This window comes from Pieris napi, chromosome 18 (genome assembly GCF_905475465.1).
Source record: "Pieris napi chromosome 18, ilPieNapi1.2, whole genome shotgun sequence".
Lineage (NCBI taxonomy): Eukaryota > Metazoa > Arthropoda > Insecta > Lepidoptera > Pieridae > Pieris > Pieris napi.
In genome coordinates, this window is record NC_062251.1 from 154,199 (window position 1) to 178,139 (window position 23,941).

Genomic DNA, 23,941 nt, shown 5'->3' on the forward strand with positions numbered 1-23,941 from the left:
TTTGGTGTAACATTTTTTCGTTACGCGTCACATATTTCCGTTACGCGCCATCTTTTGAAATGAAACTTCTTTATCGACGTATGGGAGAAATTTTGTAGCAGGTTACGCGCCATGTTGCTTTTTGAAGTCAAACTTCTTTATCGGCGTTGGAAAAAAATTACACACATTTGTCACATTTTTCGGTTACGCGCCATCTTTTTCTTGTCCTTACCACGGTTGATCCGAAGAGATTCGAAGCCATTAGTAACAAAAATATATAATAACGATAACAATGATAGTAATACTAATAATTCTATTACAATTAATGAAATTATGTAATAATCTTAGTACTACATAGTAGTACAGTAATAAGTTAAAATGAAATAATTGTATTTGTATTCATGTCTTTGATAATAAAAGCCTTTAGTTAAACTTTATTTAACCAATTTCTGTAAAGTTGCATATAGTAGATCATTTTTCGAAAAATAAGGTCATAAAGAAGTTTCACTTCTTACGTGTGTACACCTAGTACACGCACACATTTTTATTTTTTTGTGTGTGTGTTTCGTTAGTTATAAATGTCATGTCTGGCTGCATTCATGTTTTCCCATAGCATTGCGTTGAACTGATGAATACTTAAATAGTAAGAATTCTGATGGGGGATTTTATTTAAATACAACTACCTAAAGTACCACCCTAATACTAATGTTTTGATGGACCATTGTAATAAGCGGCTCCATACAGCTGCAATGTACACTAAACCTGACGATCTAGCAATCGAGACTTCAATATAGAGTATTTGTATTACGAGATTCAAACTCACAATAACTTTATTCATATAAAGTAAAAAAGTAAAAAAATCATTTAATCATATAGGTAACATAATGTACACTTATGACTTGTCAGTAAAGAAATACATAATATTAATGCTTCTAATTTTACATTTAGTGCCAGTCCTCAAATCAAGGGCGTAGAACGGAAGAGAAGAACTGGCAATAAACTCTCCGCCACACTTTTTAATCGCCATTTTTTTGTTTTACAAAATCTTTGTAAGGAGTTGCAACCATTACACCATGTCCCATGTGACATTTTAAGTAATTCATAATAATAAAATAAATTAAAAACAAAGATTTGTCCTCTATCAGCAGGAGGCATGATGGGTAAACAAATACACTTATGAAAGTCAGAAAAAAAGTTAAATTAATTGTAAATTTACTACCAGTTCGCTAGTCAAGGGCGTAGAGCGGACAAGAAGAAATGGCAAGAAACTCTCCGCCACTCTTTTTAATCACCAAGTTTTTTACAAATTGTTTGAACTGGAGCAAATCAATCATTTAAATAATCGTCAAACTTATAAAAAGATTTATTGATTAATTTACGTTTAACGAGGGCTTTGAATTTATTCAGTGATAATTCTCTAATTTCGCTTGGGAGTTTGTTGTAAACACGAATACAATTTCCATATAAGGAGTGGTTTATCTTTTGGAGCCTGGTTGGTGGTACGCTTAGATTAGTTTCGAGTATTATACTGGTGAAAGTCACCATTTGTTTTCAAAAATCGTTTATATTTTTTTGTACAAACAACATGTCATAATACTTAATTCCTTAAGGTGCGCTTACACGAGGGCAATAATTGCTCGGCGACACGAATGGACCGATCTGGAGCAATTAATGGAGAAATTTCAATAAATTGTTTCGGCGATATTGCTTCTAATTGCTCCAGATATTTCATATCGCTCAATGTCGCAGATACGAATTGACGAATATCCAATGGACTTGGAAATTTCTAGCAATTTTCATATATCTCTTTCGCACTTGTTTGTTTTGCGGCTTGTCGTCTTGCTTCCGCGGGGAGAGCGAGAGGTCTAAATAATAATAATTTCTAATTACTCTATTCAAAAGTAATTCAAAGTCTGTTCGTGACATTCTAGTAAAGTTTTTGAATAATATATCATCTAATTATTTACACAATGAAAATTTCGGTCAAAAACGATCGCACCCAGATACGCCTATTCCTTTTCTATCTTTTTTGTTTTTGATTAATAATGAAAAAAGCGCTACAAGCCGCCGCAGCAAGAACAATGTCGAGCGAATACTGAATTGCTCGTGTAGGACAGTATTGCCTAGTTGATGAAGTTGCGCCATATCGCTCAATATTGTATTGCGCAGTATTGATGCTTGTTGCCGTTGCCGTAAATTGCTTGATGTAGTCGTGACGTCATAGTTGACGAGTATTGACTGGAATTGAGCAATTTTAGTTGCCCATGTAAGCGCACCTTTATACTTATTTCGATTGCCAGACAGAAGAAAGGCAGACCACTGATTTCTGCGTTAGAAAAATCGCAAAGGTACACTCGCCCTTCCCCCATCCGATATGTCAACAACCAAATTCCATTTGAAATCTATGTAACTTGTAACCATGATATTCTAAATCGTGACTGTGTTATTAGTATTATGTCCACTGCTCAATAGTTAGTACTGTAATTAAATGGAGTTTTACGTCGATACTCAGAGTCGCTCATTAAGAGCCCGTATCCCGTACCGTCGACCCTTTATACTATAGTAATCGCGGGAGGAAAAGCTAATCCCTGGCAAATAAATATTTAAAATACGTATGGAAATTTACATTCGTTATATTTTAATCTATTCATTAAGATCATGATCGACTCTGAGTACTATTATTGTAGACTATTATGATAGGTAATAAATGTATAAACTTTAAAATAGTCAAATCCAAGAATTATTTCATAAATTTATTGGCAAATATTTTTTAATATTCTGTTTTTGTTTAGTATAAGAGCAGTGTTGGCCTAGTGGCTCCAGCGTGCGACTCTCATCCCTCTGGTCGTAGGTTCGATCCCAGCCCTGCGATTCTGTAACTCACTTTTCGAACTCACTCAGCGGTTTTCGCATCGGCGGTCGCTCTCAAATCAGTCGTGAAGCAGACATTTTATGATTTGGCATTCTGAAAAGGTGGGAGCGTGTAGTTTATTGTTTATGAAAACCGCTGTGTGAGTTCGAAAAGTGAGTTACAGAATCGCAGGGCAGGCTGTACATCAATAGACTTTCTATGTGCGTAATTAACGTTCCAAGTGAAGGAAAACATCGTGAGGAAGCCGGCTTGCCTTAAAAAGTCGAAAGCGTGTCAGGCACAGGAGGCTGAACACCTAATTGCCTAAAAGATTGATTGATTATGAAACCGATACAGAAATCTGAGGCCCAGACCTAAAAAGGTAGCACCACTGATTGCTTTTTTATTATTTTAATTTAGTAGGCACGGAAGGACAGGAAAACTTGGCCGACGCAATTATTATCTTCTTCGCTTATTCTTCTTAGTAGAATTGTGTCGCGTTCGTTCAAATTGAATTATTTTAGGAATATAGTTTCAGCCAGATCGCCACTGATGAGAAAAATTGTAAAAAAGTTGAGTTATATTGTAAATAAAACCTTTAAGTTGTAAATGAAAACTCGTTAATACATTCCATTGTTTTATTTTCTTTAACCTTTTTCATGCAGGAAATTGATAATAGAATAGTTTTAAAGAATTATGTTTGGAAACATATTTCCGAGTCTATATCATTGTTTTAACCTGTTCGATTTCGCTACCCTTTAAAATAAAATAGAAATGAAACTAATACAATGATTAATATAAAAAAATAAAGAAGAGAACCTCTTTATTGTTAGAGAAAGAGAAGAGTTCTGGCCTAGGCTTTAAATGATATTCCTAGATATGTAATAGATCAAATAGAAACCTTGGAGGTCCCATGTCTAGACCCAAAATTTTACATGCTATTTAATGATAGAACTCTTTTTTAAATCTACTAGAATCCGACAGACGTTGTCCTGAATGATATTTCAAGCGATTAGTATATTAAACAAAGTATGATGGTACTGCAGCGCCATCTGCTGGGCTGATTTGTGAATCTAAACCATCCAGGGCGTCACCCAAACGTTTAAAAAAAACATTCAAATCGGTCCAGCCGTTTAAGAGCAGTTCAGACACACGTATAGTAGTGTATAGTAGTAGTAGTATAGGTATATAATATATATATACCTATACTGCTACTAAACTACTATGCTATATATATATATATATATATAGCTATTTGATTGAAATCGGTTAAGTAGTTTGGGAGTACATAGCGGACAAACAACTTTACGCATCATTCATATTATATATTAAGATTGCGTCTGCTACGAGAGCTCAATTTTTTTGTGTTCTACTATAAACTACACAGACACGTGCGACAGCGCAAGCGTAGCTAATACTTAAGTAATACTATTATACACAACAAAGTTTTGGTACGGCAATTAGCTTTATAACGTCTTTTTCATTCACTGAAAACATCATGTGATACAAATATCAGGCAAATACAATTATGTACAACGTTTTCAATGCACATTGAATTTTTTTTTGAGCGCGGCGATCGAATCAAGAAATTTCGTAACGAAAATAAACCTAACACACGATGACGGTGGGTGCGGCAATGCGCGTTAGAAAGGGGCCAGACCGCATACTACGTCTCACATCTCTCTGACGAGATCGGTGAAGTAGCGTAAGCGCGGGCGGTGCAGCCGGTACGCGTTAGAGTGAGACGGACTATATTATATTGTGCGTTTTCCAATTACAGCACTAGAGCGCATTATGCGGCATAATGCTCAACGTTGAATGTTCCAACTACAGCAACGCTTCGCACAATTGAGCACTCTCAAAAGTGATGCTCTCGCGTGCTTCTCGCAATCAATCGTAGATTTTGAAAATAATTAAAGTTATTTCAAACTGCTAAAAAAAATAAATATAAGTATGGATGAAGGTATAAATAGTAACTTTTTTATATTCCACATTTAAAGTATGAATAAATTTTATTTTAAAATTCGGATCTGTAAACAAATTTATTTTACAGGATAATACTCTTGTAAACATTGCAATGGTTTTGAGAAAGAATATAATGTTTTTAGAAATCATTTAAAAAAAATTACTCAAAACGTAAATGATGTAAACTTCTTACATGAAACTATATATTTTACTGTTAATTTAGCTTGTTAAAACCTTATATTATTTAAAGGTTTTCTCTTCAGTAAAAAAATGTTAATGAAATAATTTGATTATTAAAATAAGCGGAAATAGTTTTCAACCAATTATTATTGTTAACCACATTAATTATACATTAATGAGGTGGCTAACTCTATTCAGAACATTTTTTTTTCAACACTTGACTTAGCGCACTCTGCTGATGCATTTGAAAACTAATTCACGTTCCAATTAAGCTTCAGCATTATGCGGCATTGTGCGGCACTGAGTCGCATTATGCTCTGTAATTGGAAAACGCACATTATATACACTATACGGCGGGTTAGTCTGAGCCTGGTTGAGTGGTAGATTGAATTAATATAAATATTAAATAAATAATTATAATTGCATAAGTTGATAAAAAATGCTATGCAATATCTTTACCGCGGCAGTCCCCGAGTGCCACACGTTTTTTTTAATTCGTTCACAGACGGGTTCGAATACACGAACAGGGTTTTTTTTTTTTAGAGACAATTCACACCAATTGACCTAGTCCCATGCTAAGCTGGTGAAGCTTGTGTTATGGGTACTAGGCAACGGATATACATACATATTATAGATAGATAGACATATAAATACATCTTTAAACACCCAAGACCTAAGCACAACACCAAATGCTCATCACATCGATGTTCGTCTCAGCCGGGGATCGAACCCGGGACCCATGGATTCGTAGTTAGGGGTACTAACCACTAGACTAATGAGTCGTCAGCTTCGGTTACGGATCCTTTGCTTAAAGCACATTACTTTGGATTGGATTTGATCAAAAAGAATTGTGGGATTTATAAAAAAAAACACTTGAACTCTGAACATTTATTAAGTCAAACTTGCACGTTCCGGCCACACAGTATCAATGATCCAATCGAGGTATGGTCCCACTCTTGTATACACTCCGGGTCCACCCGAGCCGCACTGTGGGCCATGGGACACAACGGCCATCGCGATGTAGGTGCAACTTATCTCACGGGACCTCACCGTCACTGGGCTTCCGCTGTCTCCCTGTAACATTATGTTATCTATTAAGGCCTACAACGCACTAGCGGCTGGCCGCGATGCGCTGCGGCATGCCGTATTCCGGCTAACCGTCCCTATTGCGGTCCTATTGCGGTCTGCCGCAATCGTCACTCGTTAGTGCTTCTTGAAATATTGCGCATGATGGACGTTGAAGAAGTTGCGGCAGTTATTTATTTATATAATCGTAGAAAATATCGTCAAAAAATCTCTGCGTAGTGTCTAGCGCAAGGAACAAGCGATGACTGAGGCGGGTAGGACGTGGTATTTACGGCTAACCGCGCCGAGTGCGTGGAGGGGACGCGGCGCGCCGCATGATTCAACCGGTGCGGTTGACGGTTGTCCGCAAATGAGTGCGTTGTTATCGTGCGGTTTCATGTAATAAGCGATGTGTGGCCTACCGCAACGGCACGCCGCATCGCGATTCGCGGCCAGCCGCTAGTGCGTTGTAGGCCTAAACACTTCGTTACATTTATACAAAAACAAATAACATAATGCATAAATTTATAATGCAACGGGCGGCCTTATCGCTAACAGGCGATCTCTTACATACAACCCGAGTAAGGAAAAAAGTGCGTCTTCTTTGGCAAACGAATTTTTAAGTCTTGTTCATATTTATACAAATCAAAAACTTTACCGAGACATAGAGAGTGGGAAAAGGAAGATATGTTAGGAATTTAATGAATTTATCTGTCATTAAAATATTAAAAATGTCGAAAGTTAATACAAATTATAAATTTAGTTTAATAAAAGTGTGTGCGTGTAACCTTTACGCGCGATTGAAGTAAAACTTCTTCGACGTTGACGATATATCACTGGATTAAATATTAACTTAAATAATAAATATCATAATTTAATTATATTTATTATTCATGCACATGTCAATATAACCTTGTTATTGAATATTATAGAATGTCGCAATCGTCGGAAAAATGTATTATTAATTTAATTATTTTAAAAGTAATAAATCAATAAGTATATTTAGAGATTTTCAAAAAATATTTTTTAAAACTGTTGATTTTTTTTATTCACTCTGCTATTCTCTTATACAACTTTGTTATTTTTAAAATAAAATAGACCAGATTTTTAGGATAATTAATTTGGTATTAATTTACTTCTTCGAAAATGGTAAAATATGAAATTAAGCGAAAAAACTGGCCGTATGTATAACAAAAGAAAAGCAAGCTAGGATGGGAACCTACCCTCTTTGGTGGAATTTTAATTTGGTCACATGTTACTAGTATGGATTGTCATTTTAAATAAATATATACTAATAATAACATAATTACAAGAATCAGTATCAAATAAAACTAGTGAATGCTATCCTAAATAAACACTACCAAGAAACTGATTTAAATCAGTTCAAATAATGCACCACTAGATGGCGCTGACGGACTTACAAAACGCGATATCGTTGTTATTTTTAAATAGCGGAAACTACACAGACTATAAGTAAGCGTTACGTCAGAAAAAGAAGTTCGACTTCAAAAAGCAACATGGCACGTAACCAAAAAACGTGACGATTTGCTACAAAATTTCTCCCATACGTCGATAAAGAAGTTTCGCTTCAATAATAAGTATAATATAAACATATGGCATTTTAATTTACAATTCGACATTTGAGATTTCAATAAATTATTTTGCATAAAATAAAAAATACTAATATTTCATAAATTCTCCTTACGAAATTTTAATTTTAAAATAGAATTTCTATAAGGTAATTCACCCTTCTCACTTCTCAATCGCTCTCTCCCTTTTCTTTGACAAAAACGCTGCACATCTTCGTGACGCTAATCTTATTATTATTGCGTTTCATTCTTAAAAATTTTACCCTCATACCCTAAAGAAGTTTCACTTCAAAAACTAAATGTGATTGATAAAGTTTTTTAGATGAGACTACAAAACCTTCACCGAATATTGTCTCCGGATAAATTACGCCATACATTCATTTATGAATCTAACAATAAGTCACCTTTTAGACAACATTTATCACGAAACACACACATACAGGAACATACAAATAAATAATAAGAAAAATATTATTTTTTTAAAGGAATAATGTACATTTCATGTGTGTAATGCGTGTGTGCTGTGGTTGTAATTGGCCCTGGCTCAGCATTATGCTGAGGAGCAGATTTCCACAGTGCTGGTCATTCTGCCAGAGACCAAAACAAAAAGAAATGAAGAATGTAATAATAATAGTAGAAAAAGTAATCAAAGTAAAAATTTACAGTGTATCTAAAGAAGTCTTGTGTAAAAGTATATAGTAAAAAAATATAAAAATAATTTTTAAGGGTAAAAATCGTTTTTTCTCAAAGTTGTAGGTCATAAAAAAATCTACAACTTTTGTTTTCACACATTTTTCACATAACCTCAAAATTTATGTGAAAAATTAAATAACTTTTACAAAAATTTATTTTTTTAAACGAAATTTGGTGAAAACTTACCTTATTATGTCCCAAATATACTGTAATTTATTTGATTAAAAATATTTAATTTTTCACCTTATTTTGAATTAATATCGAAAAAAACACCCTAATTTTCAATCGAAAATTGTGACGTCAAAATTTCAGCTTTTTTCAAAAAGTTGGTGTGCTTTCAGTTCGTTGAAATCTCTACTTTCCTATGGTAAAAAAATAGATATATATTACCATAGTAAATCTTCTCTTCAAAAAATCCTATGCAGTAACGCCCAGACCCGTCATCCCTTTCCCTACTTCTCTATGAATCTTCTCTTCTCTCCCTTTCCAATAGGTTTTATCCTACTATTATTTTTTTCACTTTTTATTTTTTTTAAAGGCTATCTGCACTGGTCTATTCCATCATATGGTCATTTTAAAAGCGGAGTTGAATTTGCTAAAGTATTAACATATCTACTATACCTGACATGTGTCTTGGTAAGTGTCGTTGCGATTTTTAAGTTTCGATCCCTGCGCACAAATCATCGTTGTGCTATTGAATATCCTGTCGCGTGTATCGTATCTGTGACAATCAGACGCTCTCTTTTCCGTCACTGCTACCTGAAATGTAGAATAACTGCTGTTACTCATTGACAAAGGACATCGACTAAGGTAGCCTGTTATTGAATTCTATACCATATTCAGCAGACACTAATAAAAAAAAGAAGGGTGCGTGTACTTATGTACGCGCGTAAGACGTTATACTTCTTTGGCTTTCTTTATTTTATTTAAACATTAAATAATTGATGATAAATATTTAACGTTAATAATTTAATAATATTTAGTATATTATTCAATGATTAATTATTTTTAATAATAATTATCATTATTATTTATTATTTTATTATATTATTAATTCAATTTAATAACTAGGTATGTTTCATAACCTTTAAACTAAGTAACAATAGGTCTTTGTGAAAAAGCATTGCTAAATTTCTTTGAAAAAATAATTAAAACTCCTTTATTTGTTTAAAAGGTACTACAAATGTCATTATGGTCATTCAAAATTCTTGGCATAACTGCTGACGTCACGCATATTCTATTTCTTTTTACTTGTATATTGTCTTATTCCCATTTCGCTCGCGCCGGCTATAATCACACTGACAATGTTGTGTCTCAGGTGCGCGCGCATCGTAAAATTTCACTCTCATAAATTTTTCATAACGCGCCTAAAGAAGTATAACTTCAAAAAGTGCGTGCGTACAAAGTACACATGTCAGAAGTGGAACTTCCTTGTAAATTAATTATTAGTAATTAAGCTGCACAAATTTCATAATTTAATTTTGCCAGTCTTTCTATATTATTGAATGATACTAGGCTAATTAAAAACTAGAACTAAAATTAGTTGTTGTTATGTATATAGAAAGGGTGTATTTAAACGCAAGTCGAAAAAAAATACTTTTGTATGCAATACAAATCCGATATCAAAATTACTGAAATCAAAATGACTGATTGCACAGCAAAATACTCAACTCAAAATATTACCAAATAAACTACAATTTATGTTCGCGGCGTACGGCTATTTATCTTAAAGCACAGCTTTTTTACCAATACACAGCTAATAATACTAATGCACATTATACCTACTTACTCTTTTTTTAAATATAGCTTCTATTTGTATATTACTTACAGCAGTTTTTATAAATAAAACAGCATTTAATCGGTTATAATAATCTTATTATTTATTAAGTAAGACATAATGAGATCAGCAAAAAAATATAAAATTGGAAACAAATAGTATCTTTTTTATTGGATTATTAAGGCGGGTCCACGCTTCCTTTTTTGCCCAATAGGCACATTTTTGGCTTCTGGAGGTGCCATGTTCTTGAGTCGGATCGCAAGTCCGATGATATGCTTGCACATAATATAGTTCTTTAAAAGAAATGGGGCAGGTGCATTTTCCGTTCATGCAGTTGTTGTTGGTTGGGCAAGTCAACTCTCCAATACGCGAAAGCTTTCTTTTTGTATCTGTCACCGTAAAATTGTAAACACCGTTAGATTATAATCTAACTCGCGAGATTATAAACTGTCGAAAGATTGTAAACCTCAGCGCACTGCTTACAATTTAAGCGCACCTCGCGCGCTGATTGGTTGAATATGCCCCGCGCCACCATATTTGTTTGTTAATTCGTTTGTTGTCGAATGTAAATTGATTGTTTTGATGAATGTAAATTGATGTCGTGGTGAAAGTAACTCACAGCTTTAGTAATAGTTATATGAAATTATTGGGAAGTAAAATTAATCTGTGATTGACCAAAGAAGTTTGAATGATAACTAAGTTAGTGTTGGAAATGAAATGAACCAATACATATTCCGTTCAACCAATCAGCGCGCGAGGTGCGATCCGTTTCACAATTTGACGGTTTCACTTCGATAGATCTACCGAATAATAATACGTTAAATTGTAAGCAGTTCGTTGAGGTTCACAATCTTTCGACAGTTTACAATCTTGCGAGATAGATTACAATCTAACGGTGTTTACAATTTTACGGTGACATATCCATCAAAAGATACCCAATCTTGATTAAATGGAATGTTTCTTGCTGTTGAGCTTTCTACTATGTAAGTATTTACTCCGGAATCAGGTTCTAAGAATTTGACATTTTTGTCAAGTTTTGCCCATTGATACGCAAGAGTCCAATCTTTCAGTTCTATAGGAGGTACAGTTATCTTAGTTAAAAGGCTAGGCAATTAATTGAACGGTTAATTAGGCTAGTTGGCTGCGACGTCTTAATATATATAAATTACGTGTCACGTTGTTTGTCCGCTATGGACACCTAAACTACCGAACCGATCAATCATAATTGCACACCGTGTGTAGTTTGATCCAACTTAAAAGATAGGATAGCTTACATCTCAATGTATACCCGCAATATTATTTGATTGCAAATCACGGGTCAACACGAATTTTGAGTCTGCGTTCTGTACCTCTGATTTTGATTACTTATGCCTAACTAATTAAAGAAAAAATATTTTTATCTATTAAAGTTTGCTTTTGTAGTTACTACAACGAAATTTATTTTTTATGAAAGAGCTCTATTTACATTGTATTGTATATACATTGTGTAAAGGTACAAAAGCAAACTTTATTTATTATAAATAGAGTTTCTGCTTCTTTTTCGATGTATACAATCAGAAAATATTCACTAAATAACAGACTCAAAAAAAAATATTTTTTTTGTTGACTTGTGAAATATTTGTTTATTATTTGATACAATTCTAACAGATGGCGCTGTGTTAAAAGTACCAACGTTTCACATAAGCTATCTACCTTTCACATAAGTTCTCCTACCGTTTCCCTTGAATAGTTTACTACTATGTAATATAACAAAAACTTTAGCCACAGCAAAGCTTGGCCGGACTGCTAGTATATTCTATAAAGATATCTAAAATATCGTATAACAAGCGTTTACCTTTAACAGCGTCTCTGCCCTGACTCCCTCTTCGGTGACGCCCCAGCCGGCGACTGTGAGGTGTAATAGGGACAAATTCATACCAGGAAGAGGCAGACATAATGGCCGAATGAACTCGGAGAATTGGACTCTGGAATTAATTACTCAGACTTATGTATCTGTTTCATGATCATTTGTCTTATGGGCAAGAAGTTGCTGCTGCTCATGTCGGTCTCAGTCTATATAACATATTATTTATTCTATTTACTTACATTATAATAATACAAATTCAACTGACATAAAATGAAAAAGATCGCGCGTATTTTGTAACATTGCTGTGGTACAATTTATAACCGTACAGGTATTTGCAATGTAATTGATTTCTAATGGATTGGTAATGAGTCGCATTTTTAAAGAACTTTCAGCTGGTGCTTTGGAGACCTAAAAGATCTCGTAACAAGCCTATCCTTTGGTGCGTTTGAGACCTAATCAGTCTCCTAAAAATACACCTTTGAAAATAATTTATATCTTCCAAAAATACAATGACATATATTTTGAAGTTTTTGTGGGTGAAAGATAGCTAATTGCTTTATATTTTGCTAGGTTCGCACGCAGTTACGATATTTGAATAAACTACAAATACCAAATAAAATTAGATATCGATTGTATCTCGTACCGCAACCGAAGATAGTTCAATATGTGTAGTAAGTAGTGATGGGAATAAAATAATATCTCAGTTATCGATTCTAAAAGTTTTATTAATTATGCAAAGTGTTTTTCATTAAAACATGGTAAGCACATTGATTGCTTGCACATTACGCGCAAATGGTAACAATTCGTTTAGTTTTTTTAGAAGCGTCAGCGCTGTTTAACTGCGTGTGCTCCAACGAAAAAGGTTTATCGTTAAATATTTCATAATCAGAATCACTGTCATTATTAGTCAATGGGGGGCAAATTTGATCATTTTCCAAAACAAATATTTTACTGGACGATGCAGCAGTATAATCCGGCGTTGATTTTTTGTTAGAAACCTCACCAATAAAATAGATTTTTTACACTTTTTTCTTTTAAAATCACTCATTGTTTATCAAAAATAATCAACACGCTGGTATATACGCGAGTGTTATTTCCAAAACGTGCCCGCGACTTCCTGAATGTCGATTCTAGGACAACACTAAAAATCCCATCCTCCATCTCTTGCGTCTACCAGGCGTACGATTTCACGAGTACCGACATATCTCCTAACGCAAGGAATTAAAACAATTACAGTACTGTGCGTTAGGGACCTAATCCATCTCTAATTTATTTTTTAATGTCCTTGAATTCAGCTTTAAGTAGGAAGCAAATATGTATATTTGTCCTGCTCATCCTTAAAGAACTTTACAAGTTAGACCCTCCCGCAAGGAGTGAATAAACACGATTATGCTCAACGCACAATACAAAAGTCCTGCAAGAGATCTGATAGATCTCGTAATGCAACGAACGTGTTAAATAAATAATTATCCCTTTAAATATCTTAATAATTTATCCCAACCCCGAACAGCTGTTGTGTGGACGGCAAAGATCTTACCTCCTGTCCAGCTCTACTAAGGCGATATCGTTGATCTGCTTCCGTGGATCGTAATCGTTGTGTGGAATAAGTCTTACAATTGTATACAGCATTCCACTGCGGATGTCCGTCTTGTTCAGAGTGCCCATGAGTGCGTAACGGATCAAGTTGTCGCTGTAATAAAGTAAAGATGACTTTTTGGCCATGGGGATGGGGCCATTCAAATATTACGTAAGCAACTGCAATTTGTCCCCCCCCCCTCCTCTTTTCATCAATAGTAAGAAAAAAAATACTATTTAAACGTATTAATTTTTTGTGGGAATTCTCGAAAATGCATTTCGTAAGCGTAGACAATGTGTGGGTAATATGTGTAACTAAGAAATAAAAAATAAAAGTTGCTCGATGGCACAGAGCGCCTCACGCTGTTTCACAATAAAACCAGTATTTTTTGTTCATTACCATTTTCAGCCTAAATTAGGAATTATTTTTCACTTTTTAGTTTGATGTGCTTTAAAAGCGTGTTTTTTAGTTTTTTTTAACTATTATTTATTTTTAGTTAGTTAAATTTTTTTTATTTTTTTTTACGGATTATTGCATTGTCATCGATCTTTGACAGGTGCGCAAAATTTGAATAAAATCTGTCCGTTTAAAGTGGGTCAAAATCGAGTCCGAAGAAGTCGGTTACATACATACATACAGGTGAAGCTAATATAAAGCGTGTAAAAAAGTACATAATTACTGTTGACGTAATCACCAAAAAAGAAAATCAAAGAACCCCTCCCCCCCCTCTACCCTGTATAGTACTTACGTAATACTTGAACGGCCCCGACCCAGGACAATCAGTCATCATATGAGACTCGTTTGTGGACTTCGTTAGTGGATAATTACAGATAAATCGTTCCAAATACATTATAACACACAAAAAAAATCGGTTGTCTGTAAAGTCGGTTTACTGACGATAGTTGAACGTGACAACGTCACAAATCGCTCACTCAAGTAGGAGAGAGACAGATGTCGAACGCTGAAGAGCGCGGAGTCCGATTGTGCCTCTCTGTCGCCTCGCGTTCTCGCTTGCACTTCAAGCCTTAATGGAACGCCTCAGAGCGAGGTAACGCCGCATGAGTCATGTTTTATCGTGCGTGCAGCCGGCTCCATCGAATTATAAGACGTTGTCACGTCAAAAATAACTGTATGCTAGATTCTCCCTCAATGTGACTCTCAACGACATGTTGACTTTGGTCTTATCGCCTCCCCACAACAGCTAGGCTATAGGAAGCCATCAGCTATTGAGTATATGAGATTGGGGGCTGAGATTCTCCCTTGTCAGGAGCTCATATCTTTAATTACATCTAAAGGCCGATTTACATTATCTTAGTGTTTAGGAGAGTGCTTTAGTACAACTTGAAAGGCAAGTTCTTTAGCGTAGCGTTTACTAAAGCAAGTAGCGTTTACATGTTTCAACTAAAGTACTATCCTAAAGCACTCTCCTAAACACTAAGATAATGTAAATCGGCCTTTAGGCTTACTTGTTGTTCTTAAGGGCGTGTCCCGCAGTTAAAATGAACTTGTCGCTCAGAAGTGCACCGCCAGCAATCCAATCAATATCTCTTTCAACTGTTTCATCTGAATTGTCAGTGCCGAGAACAGCCTGAAACAACTCGCTCATATCATTTCAGTTATTGATGTTTCAATGGATGTAAACGAATTTATTGAACTAACAAATGCAACTAATGGTATATTAGCCGAAAACTATGTTATATTGAGAAATTTTGTTTGCTTATTGCAATATAGCTTCATTAAAACGAAATTACACTTGAATTCTTGCTGTTGTCTCAGTAACGAACATAGGTCTACCATGGCTCTCTTAATTCTAACAATAACATTAAGATAACCACACATTACGACGGTAAATTTAACTTGTTTTTCAAAAATTCTGAAAAAAACTACAAACTACAGACACCCAAGGATGTCAAACATTACAAGACTATTATTATTGCATACCTCTCTTTAATGTAATGTCTAAAGTTAGGTTTTAGTAGAAGTTATATGTTACCATATGTGGAAATTCCCTCGGTTCCACCGGCGCACCACCGATTGTCCTTACATCTGTATTTGGCATCCCACAGGTGTTCTCCCTGGTGAAGCCACTCCCATCTGCCTTGGTCACACATTTATTGAAATGTTTTTGGTATTGCCAGCACTCTGGAATTATCCAAGAAAAGGTACGATTCGGCTTCAAATATTCTTTTGGAAGTTATACTTTTTTAGGCTCGTTGGAGAAAAATGATGAGAGTAAATTTTTACGATACGCGCGCACACCGTCACAAAAAGCCGACACCCTGAAGTTAGCATAGTCAACATTTTAAAATAAAAAAATGTGTGCGTGTACTAGGTGAACACACGTAAAAAGTGAAACTTCTTTATGACCTTACTAATGGCTTCGAATCTCTTCGGATCAACCGTGGTAGGGACAAGAAAAAGATGGCGCGTAACCGAAAAATGTGACAAATGTGTGTTAATTTTTTTCCAACGCCAATAAAGAAGTTTCACTTTAAAAATTTCCATTTATTTAATTCTGTAGAAATATTTTTTTTGTGATATTTAATTAAACTTTATTTAACTAGATAATGCGTTATAATAAAACTTTCAATGTATTGAATACCTTTTTTCTATTGTTAGTGTCGTTTTTTCTACGAACTTTTGAAAAGACTTTATCTTGTTACGCCAAAGAAGTATAACTTCTAACGCGTGTACATACACACACATGTTTTTTGACGTGACAACGTCTTATAATTCGATGGAGCCGGCTGCACGCACGAAAAAATATGACTCATGCGGCGTTACCTCGCTCTGAGGCGTTCCATTAAGCTTGAAGTGCAAGCGAGAGCACTCGTTGCGCGCTCTCGCTTGCACACAAAAATTGACATAATTGTATTTATGCGTACAAATAAATGTAACTTGATCAATTCAATTGTGATTTCCATTTACTTCCTTCTCTATATCCATACAAAATATCTATCTAACAAATAAAATTAAAATTTTCTTTTAAAGAATGCAACCATTCCATCAGTATTTTCTTATGACGTTGTCACGTTCAACTATCGTCAGTAAACCGACTTTACAGACAACCGATATTTTTATTTAACTGAAGCAAGCGCTTAATACAAAATACCATCCGTATCAATTCGAGTGCATCGTTCCACAAATGAGAGTTTCTTTTGGTAGTTTTTGCCACCACCACAATGTGGAGCCAGCTGCCCACTGAAATATTTCCGAACCAATTCGACTTAGGGTCCTTCAAAGAGCGTTCAATTCTTAAAAGGCCGCCAACGCACTTGCGAGCCTTCTGGCAGTCTGAGTGTCCATGGACGGTATCACCAGTGCCGGATTAAGCCAGCGCGGGGCCTGTAGCAAATTCTGCCTATGGGCCCTTGGCTTGTAGGTTTTTAAGTTAAGGGTATTTAATAAAACAAAACTGTTTCAAATAGACTTTTCTGGGTTTAACATGGGCAAATTTAGAGATAACACTATCAATATCGACTTCTTCAAGCAAATCATTCTCTATATTGAACAAAGTGAGAAGATTAAGACGTTCTTGGCCCATCGAGTTCCTTAATTAATTTTTAATACTTATACGCTATATTTTTATAACTAAACGCTCGCCACTAAATTAATACTTTTTTTATTACGGTCAGACAGGCGTTGGAGCGCGGGGCCCCTAAATTCGCGGGGCCCGTAGCATTTGCTACTCTTGCTATATGGCTAATCCGGCACTGGGTATCACTTAACATCAGGTGAGTCTCCTGCGTCCTTTACATAAAAATAAACATATGAGAATAGAGTAGGTAGATATATTGTTTCTAAAACACCCACTTGATATAACTTGGTCGTATTTCCCGATTCCTGTGGCAATGTGCTGCCTCGGCAGTCGAGGGCATCCTCTGGGTTCTGTGTATTCGATTGGCTTTGGATTACCACAACACACCATTGGCTGATTGCCATCATAGTAACATGTCTGTAACGCAACGTAAAGATATTTCATTTTATTAGAATATAAGCAGCAGTAATGTTGCATAATATAACGATGGGCAAAATTCAAGGCGAGAGATGGGCTCGTGGAAAGAAGTCGTGGTTGCGAAACGTACGGGAGATGGGAAAAGTTTTACCAGAAGAAGAAAATAGAATCATAGTTTTGTAACTAATTGTAAATAAAAAAATGTAATTCTAGAATCGTCTGTTTTGTTATTTGTAATATATATATATACAAACATAATATACAGGGTGGCCAAAAAGTCGTGGATCAAACGCAAATAGGGGATGAGGTCATCAGCTGCAAAAAATTGTTCTACGGGAGGTCTCTATAATTTATTTTATACCTTTTCAGAATCCCTATTAAATGCGCCAAAACTTGTATACAGGGTCACTTTTCGCTAGAGTATTTTTTTTTCACATTGGGATCCGAAATAAACAAAAAGTTTTGATTTGAAAAAAAATTATATCGTATAACTTAATATTATCTTCAATACACTCAATAAACAACTATAAATAGTATGTCTAACGCAAGAACTCATCAGTACCAATCTAGTGGATATTATGCAAAAGATACAGGATGTTTTATTTTTCGAATGTTAACAAGAATTAGTAAAAAAAGTCAATTTTATTATAAAATAAATTATAACTCTGCAGGGGTTGAGCTTAGAGACCTCCCGTAGAACAATTTTTTGCAGCTGATGACCTCATCTATCCCCTATTTGCGTTTTATCCACGACTTTTTGGCCACCCTGTATACAACTGCTCATTACAAACATTATGTAAAACAAAAATCTTGGCAATTAAAAAGAGTGGCGGAGAGTTTTTGCCAGTTCTTCTCTTCCGTTCTACGCCCTTGATTTGAGAACTGGCAGTAAGTTTTTTTTGACGTTCATAAGTGTACATTGCGTTACCAATATGAATAAATGATGTTGACTTTTGACACTATTGTGAACTTACAATGTTCTTATTCCGAATGAAGTTGTCTGTGGTCGATTTGAAGATTTGTCGAAAAGCTCCAGTTTTGAACAAACTGTGCTCGGTTGGACAGCACGCCACCTCCAGCTTATTATCTCGGTAGCAAAGCTGGAAAGATTCATCAAGATTAAGCAAAACGCAGATTATATAGATAAAATAGACATAGATTTTTTGAAAAAAACAGGAGGCTCATCTGATGTTAGTGATACTGACGCACATGGACGCTCTCAATGTCAGAGGGCTCACGAGTGCGTTGCCGGCCTTTTTTTTCAAAGAATAGGGAGCATATAGACAGGAGGCTCATTTGATGTTAAGATATACTTTTGCCCATGGACGCTCTCAATGTCAGAGGGGTCACGAGTGCGTTGCCGGCCTTTTTTTTTTCAAAGAATCAGGAGCAAATAGATAGAAGGCTCATTTGATGTTAAGAGATACTTTTGCCCATGGACGCTCTCAATGTCACAGGGCTCACGAGTGCGTTGCCGGCCTTTTTTTTTCAAAGAATAGGGAGCATATAGACAGGAGGCTCATTTGATGTTAAGAGATACTTTTGCCCATGGACGCTCTCAATGTCAGAGGGGTCACGATTGCGTTGCCGGCCTTTTTTTTTTCAAAGAATCGGGAGATACAGACAGGAGGCTCATCTGATGTTAAGTGATATTGCCGCCCATGGACGCTCTCAATGTCACAGGGGTCACGAGTGCGTTGCCGGCCTTTTTTTTCTCATAGCCAGAGGCCTCTAGTTGCCTTTAAACAATTCGTACGTTCTTTGAAGGACCCTAAGTGGTTCGGAAATACTTGTGGGCAGCTGGTTCCACATTGTGGTGGCGGCAAAGACTGCATTTATTATTTTTTTTTTTATAGAACGGGGGGCAAACGGGCAGGAGGCTCACCTGATGTTAATTGATACCGCCGCCCATGGACACTCTCAATGCCAGAGGGCTCGCGAGTGCGTTGCCGGCCTTTTAAGAATTGGTACGCTCTTTTCTTGACAGACTTTGTATTAACAGAAATAAATATACTTACATACGGAGGTATCCTATTGACTGTGATGAGCCTCACGGCCATGGGGCAGTAATGTATCTCTTTGCATGTTCCGACTATAGTCGTGTTATCTATTTCACTGTTGGCTGTACATGGGGTGTCAACTGGGGAAGAGGTTACCCATGAGTCACACATTTTCTTAAATTTCAATTATTCAAGTATCTTATTATCTTAATTAGACCACCTTAAATGGCTTTTTTGAACGTCAAATAAAATATAAAGATGATTCTAGTTGCCCCTTCCAAAAGGTTTCGTGTGGAGAAGAATGGGCAAAAAACTCCACACTTACTCTTTTGAAATAGGTTTTACAATATTTTGTATATGTCGCAGTAAAGTAGTTAAATTATAGAGTTAATTGAACCCTAGACAGTTAATTAATGATCGATATTCAATCAACTCGCTAGCGTTTATTTAAATAAAGCAGCTTCGAAAACGTTTAACTATCTGTCTGACCGAAAGCCAGCGTGTTGATAAATAATGTAAAACAAGATGGCGGTCACGACAACAGCTGAGAGAGAGCTAGAGTCTTTTTGTGTGACAGTGTTTTTTTGTTTCAAATTGTGGTCTTTGGTGAACATATTGACATACAACATGTTGATTACAATTTCGGTGAGATCGTGAAAGCGTGGAAATTCCGTGTTTTGTTTTATTCTAAATGGTTAGGTTAGTAATAATTTTAATCTTGTTAGTAAGCATATTTTTCATTTGTATAGATTTTGTTTACATTACTTAAATATATAGCTTCTTTTAAGGCAGTGTATGCCGAATGCCTAGCCTGTTTGTTTTTGAATAAATTGTTTTTAACGTTTCACAAACATTCGTGAACAACATATTCAGACACAAATTTGATAGTTGTATCTTCCGACCATTTAGCCATCTTTAAAAATAAAAAAACACGCACGCGTTTCACGGCACTTATGCACTCTCCTAAAGATTTGACTAAATTACGTGTTTACACACAACGAGGGAAGATCTCGGGGGGTGCGCGGGCGCGGGAGGGGTATCACTTGAAACAAAAATAAAAAGCGATTCTATTTTGATTCAACTTGAAAGTCAAGTAGAACCGTACTAAAGCAAGTGGCGTTTACATGTTTCAACTAAAGTACTATCCTAAAGCACTCTCCTAAACACTAAGATAATGTAAATCGGCTTTTAGACCAAAACTACTATACTAAAAAAGTATACAATATGTTCCTCACATATTTACAAATATCGAAACCGTAGAATATTATACATTAAAGAGTAATAAAAATAATATAAAAAATGCACAATAAAACAGTGTGTGAGATAAAATAAAATAATTAAATTTTGTAGTATTATAAATTTAAAAAAAATATGTAAAAGCAAAAAATCAGCAACCAATTTGATTTTGTCCAGGCTCTATGATTGTCCTATGAAGCAGGACCAGCATGTTTCCAAGCATTCTTATCTTGAATATAATCCTCTAATTTGTAATATGCTTGTTTACAAAGTGTACTTTTAATAAAACATTTAAATTTTCGTTCATTTAGTTTTAAAGTGTCACAAGGTACCTATTTTATTGTAACATTGAACACAGTATGTACCCCATAAATGATGTTTGAACTTTGGCTAATCTGAAAGGTGGTTGAGCTATTTTATCTATATTTCTAGTACTAAATTATGTCTATCATTTATTTTACTAAAAAGATGTAGATTCTTTCTCACATACATAATATTTTCATAAATGAATTGGCAAGGTACTGTCATAATATATCATATTTCGTTCGGTCACTTGTCTGACAAAACTTTAGCGAGTTGATTGAATATCGATATTTAATTAAATATCTAGAGATTCAATTAACTCTCTGATTTAACTACTTTACTGCGACAAATAAATTAGTTAAATAATTAAATGTGAAGACAATATATCCAAGAATAAAACTACTATTCTAAAATAGGCAATGCAGCGGATAGGATATCGAGATCCTCACATATTTACAAATATTGAAACCGTTTTAGTAAGTCAATATTTTATTGTAACATCACAGTAGGAAAAGATGTTTGAACTTTGGACACAACTGTGTAAAACTTTTCTTTTAAACAAATAATATTTTACGTAAATACTGTTAATGTTAGTATGATTAAGTTAAATAATAGTAATCCAGTGACACTACAGCTCAAATGTCAATTAATTAGACCAAAATTTCATCAAAAACAGGACATGTATATGAAATAATGTCGAAGAATTTGAAATACTCACGTTTATAATAGTAATTCCGAACCTGAGCAGACACAGACACACACACACAAAACAACACTAATATTGTATAACGCAACATTTTGTCTCTTTACACTTTATCTAAGGTTATCATTGAAGTCTAAATTTCAAATGAGACAAAATCATTTCAAAGTTGTTAATTGTTAAAATTGAGATGTCTATTTTTGTAAAAAAAAACATCGCAATATATATTAATTACAATTTTATTTCAATATAATAAAAAATTACCAATAATGTCTCTTATAATAACTCTTTAAATATGCAGTATTTACAATATTATTAACCTGCATAGTAATAATATTTAAAACGTAAAAAATAAAATAAATTTTAAAAGTTTGTTCCATTTGGCAGGCCCTTAAATGCTGGTATTTCCTCGCTGTACTTGGATACTTATTTGTTGAGGAAAACACCAGCTCTGGGGTTACCGGTACTATCTACCAAGCGCCTTAAAACCTGAACCTTAAGGCCCAAGACTACTCCAAAGGGAACAAATTCAAAGTTGGAGAAAAATTTAATTTATATCATATAACTCCATTAAATCCAATCGAAACTTGACATCTTTGTGCTTTGTAAAACACACAAACACAAGTCAAAAACAAAAATCTAATATACTAAATGAATATTACTTTGTAATGCACTTTAATATCACAAATAACCGACCGGCTTCTCGTTGAGCCGTAAGTTGACTAACAACAAAAAATATGTTTAACATTAAGATGACCTTTGCGGCCACTAGATACGAAATAACCGCTTGGTATGCTTATTATTAAGATACGAAATAACCGCTTGGACTGCTTATTATTAAGATACGAAATAACCGCTTGGACTGCTTATTATTAAGATACACAATAAAAATTAATTGAATATTGGACACTGCCCCACTACCTAAGGGAATCTAAGACAGCATGTAGTGAATGAGGCATCTTTGGTAATAGCCTTAAAGCATCATCGTGACCCTTTCATGTAGATAAAATAAATAAAAAACACTCGATGTGTATTACAAAATATTAAAAGTCAATATTTAGTTGGTAACTACTTATTAAAAGAATACGATATTAACACGTTCACTGCGGCAAGTAAAATAATAATGTTTCATCAGGTGCGGCGGCGGGCCAAAATGCGCCCCCAATGATATTTCCGCCGGTGCGTGGCAGGTCTTTCTAGACCCAACAGCACTAGGATATATTAAATTGCTATAACTTTGTGGAAACATAATGTATAAAATTTTTTTTTATATTGTTAGAATGACCTTGAACCCAACTTCCTTAGGTTTGATTCGCCCCGGGATCTGGCAAACAGGAAATGAGAAATAAAGCAGGAAAAGCGGCAGGCCGATATCGACCTGAACCGCACTAGAATATATTTTTAGTAGTGATGGGACAGAGAAATATCGAAAATAAAACAGAATTATCGTAAACTCAACTCAAACTCAAACTCAAAATATCTTTATTCAAGTGGGTAACCAAGTACACTTTTGAATCGTCAAGTTAAATTAATCGTACATTTACATTTACTACTAAAGGAAGTGAAAAATTTATTTATTTACTTATGTATGCCTGTCTTGGAAACAGAAATACTTTTTATTTTTCTTAGTGGAAAATATTTCTTCACTGCTGTCACTATCACTGTCAATAACTGCAAGGCGAATAACTCTATTTTCCTAAATTTGTATTTTTCTTGTATTGCTTGCCATCGTTGATAATATCGAACGCTATGTTAGATCAGTTAGATAGCACAACACTAACTGGTCGGGCGCGCGCTCTGTGCGGTATCGGGTCGCCAGGTGCCTGTTGGGTGGGCGGGCTGAAATAGGCCCACTGCCGCACTCAGCGGATGCAAAGCAGCGTCAGTGCGTGGTAGGTCGATAAAAGCCTGCCGTTATGTTTTGATGGGGAAAACCTACAATTTTGACAGCAAGATGAAATATATATTTGTCCCTGTCGAATTTTTACAAACACCTGAGATAATCGTTACGCACCAGCGAGAGGGACATAGATTTCTTCGTCCGCACCAGCGGAAATACCGCGGCAGGCTGATATCGGCCTGTTACGCAGTGAACGTGTTAAATACATAATAATTTTAATTTATAAATTCTAAAACAACGCAACATAAAATTATACAAGAAAATATGATTTCACAAATTTTACACACATACACATCAATAATATTAGAACAAAAAACAAGAACTAA

At 35.0% G+C, this 23,941-nt stretch overlaps 1 protein-coding gene across 2 annotated transcripts; it reads right to left on the reverse strand.

The window, feature by feature from the left end:
* Positions 1-5,848: 5,848 nt before the first annotated feature.
* On the reverse strand, positions 5,849-22,495 carry LOC125058552 (CLIP domain-containing serine protease HP8-like). 2 transcript variants are annotated; one of them, XM_047662645.1, is made up of 11 exons: positions 22,378-22,495; positions 21,734-21,851; positions 19,495-19,616; positions 18,451-18,576; positions 17,335-17,476; positions 15,515-15,663; positions 14,988-15,109; positions 13,483-13,635; positions 11,934-12,063; positions 8,944-9,081; positions 5,849-6,049 (listed from the first exon to the last, which is right to left on the reverse strand). In XM_047662645.1, the coding sequence occupies exons 2-11, from the start codon at positions 21,810-21,812 to the stop codon at positions 5,867-5,869; spliced, it is 1,344 nt and encodes a 447-aa protein (XP_047518601.1). In that variant the 5' UTR covers positions 21,813-21,851; positions 22,378-22,495; the 3' UTR covers positions 5,849-5,866. The 2 variants fall into 2 exon arrangements, with proteins under 2 accessions (XP_047518601.1, XP_047518602.1); XM_047662646.1 differs by having other exon boundaries at positions 21,734-21,909; positions 22,378-22,434.
* Between the last annotated feature and the right edge of the window lie 1,446 nt (positions 22,496-23,941).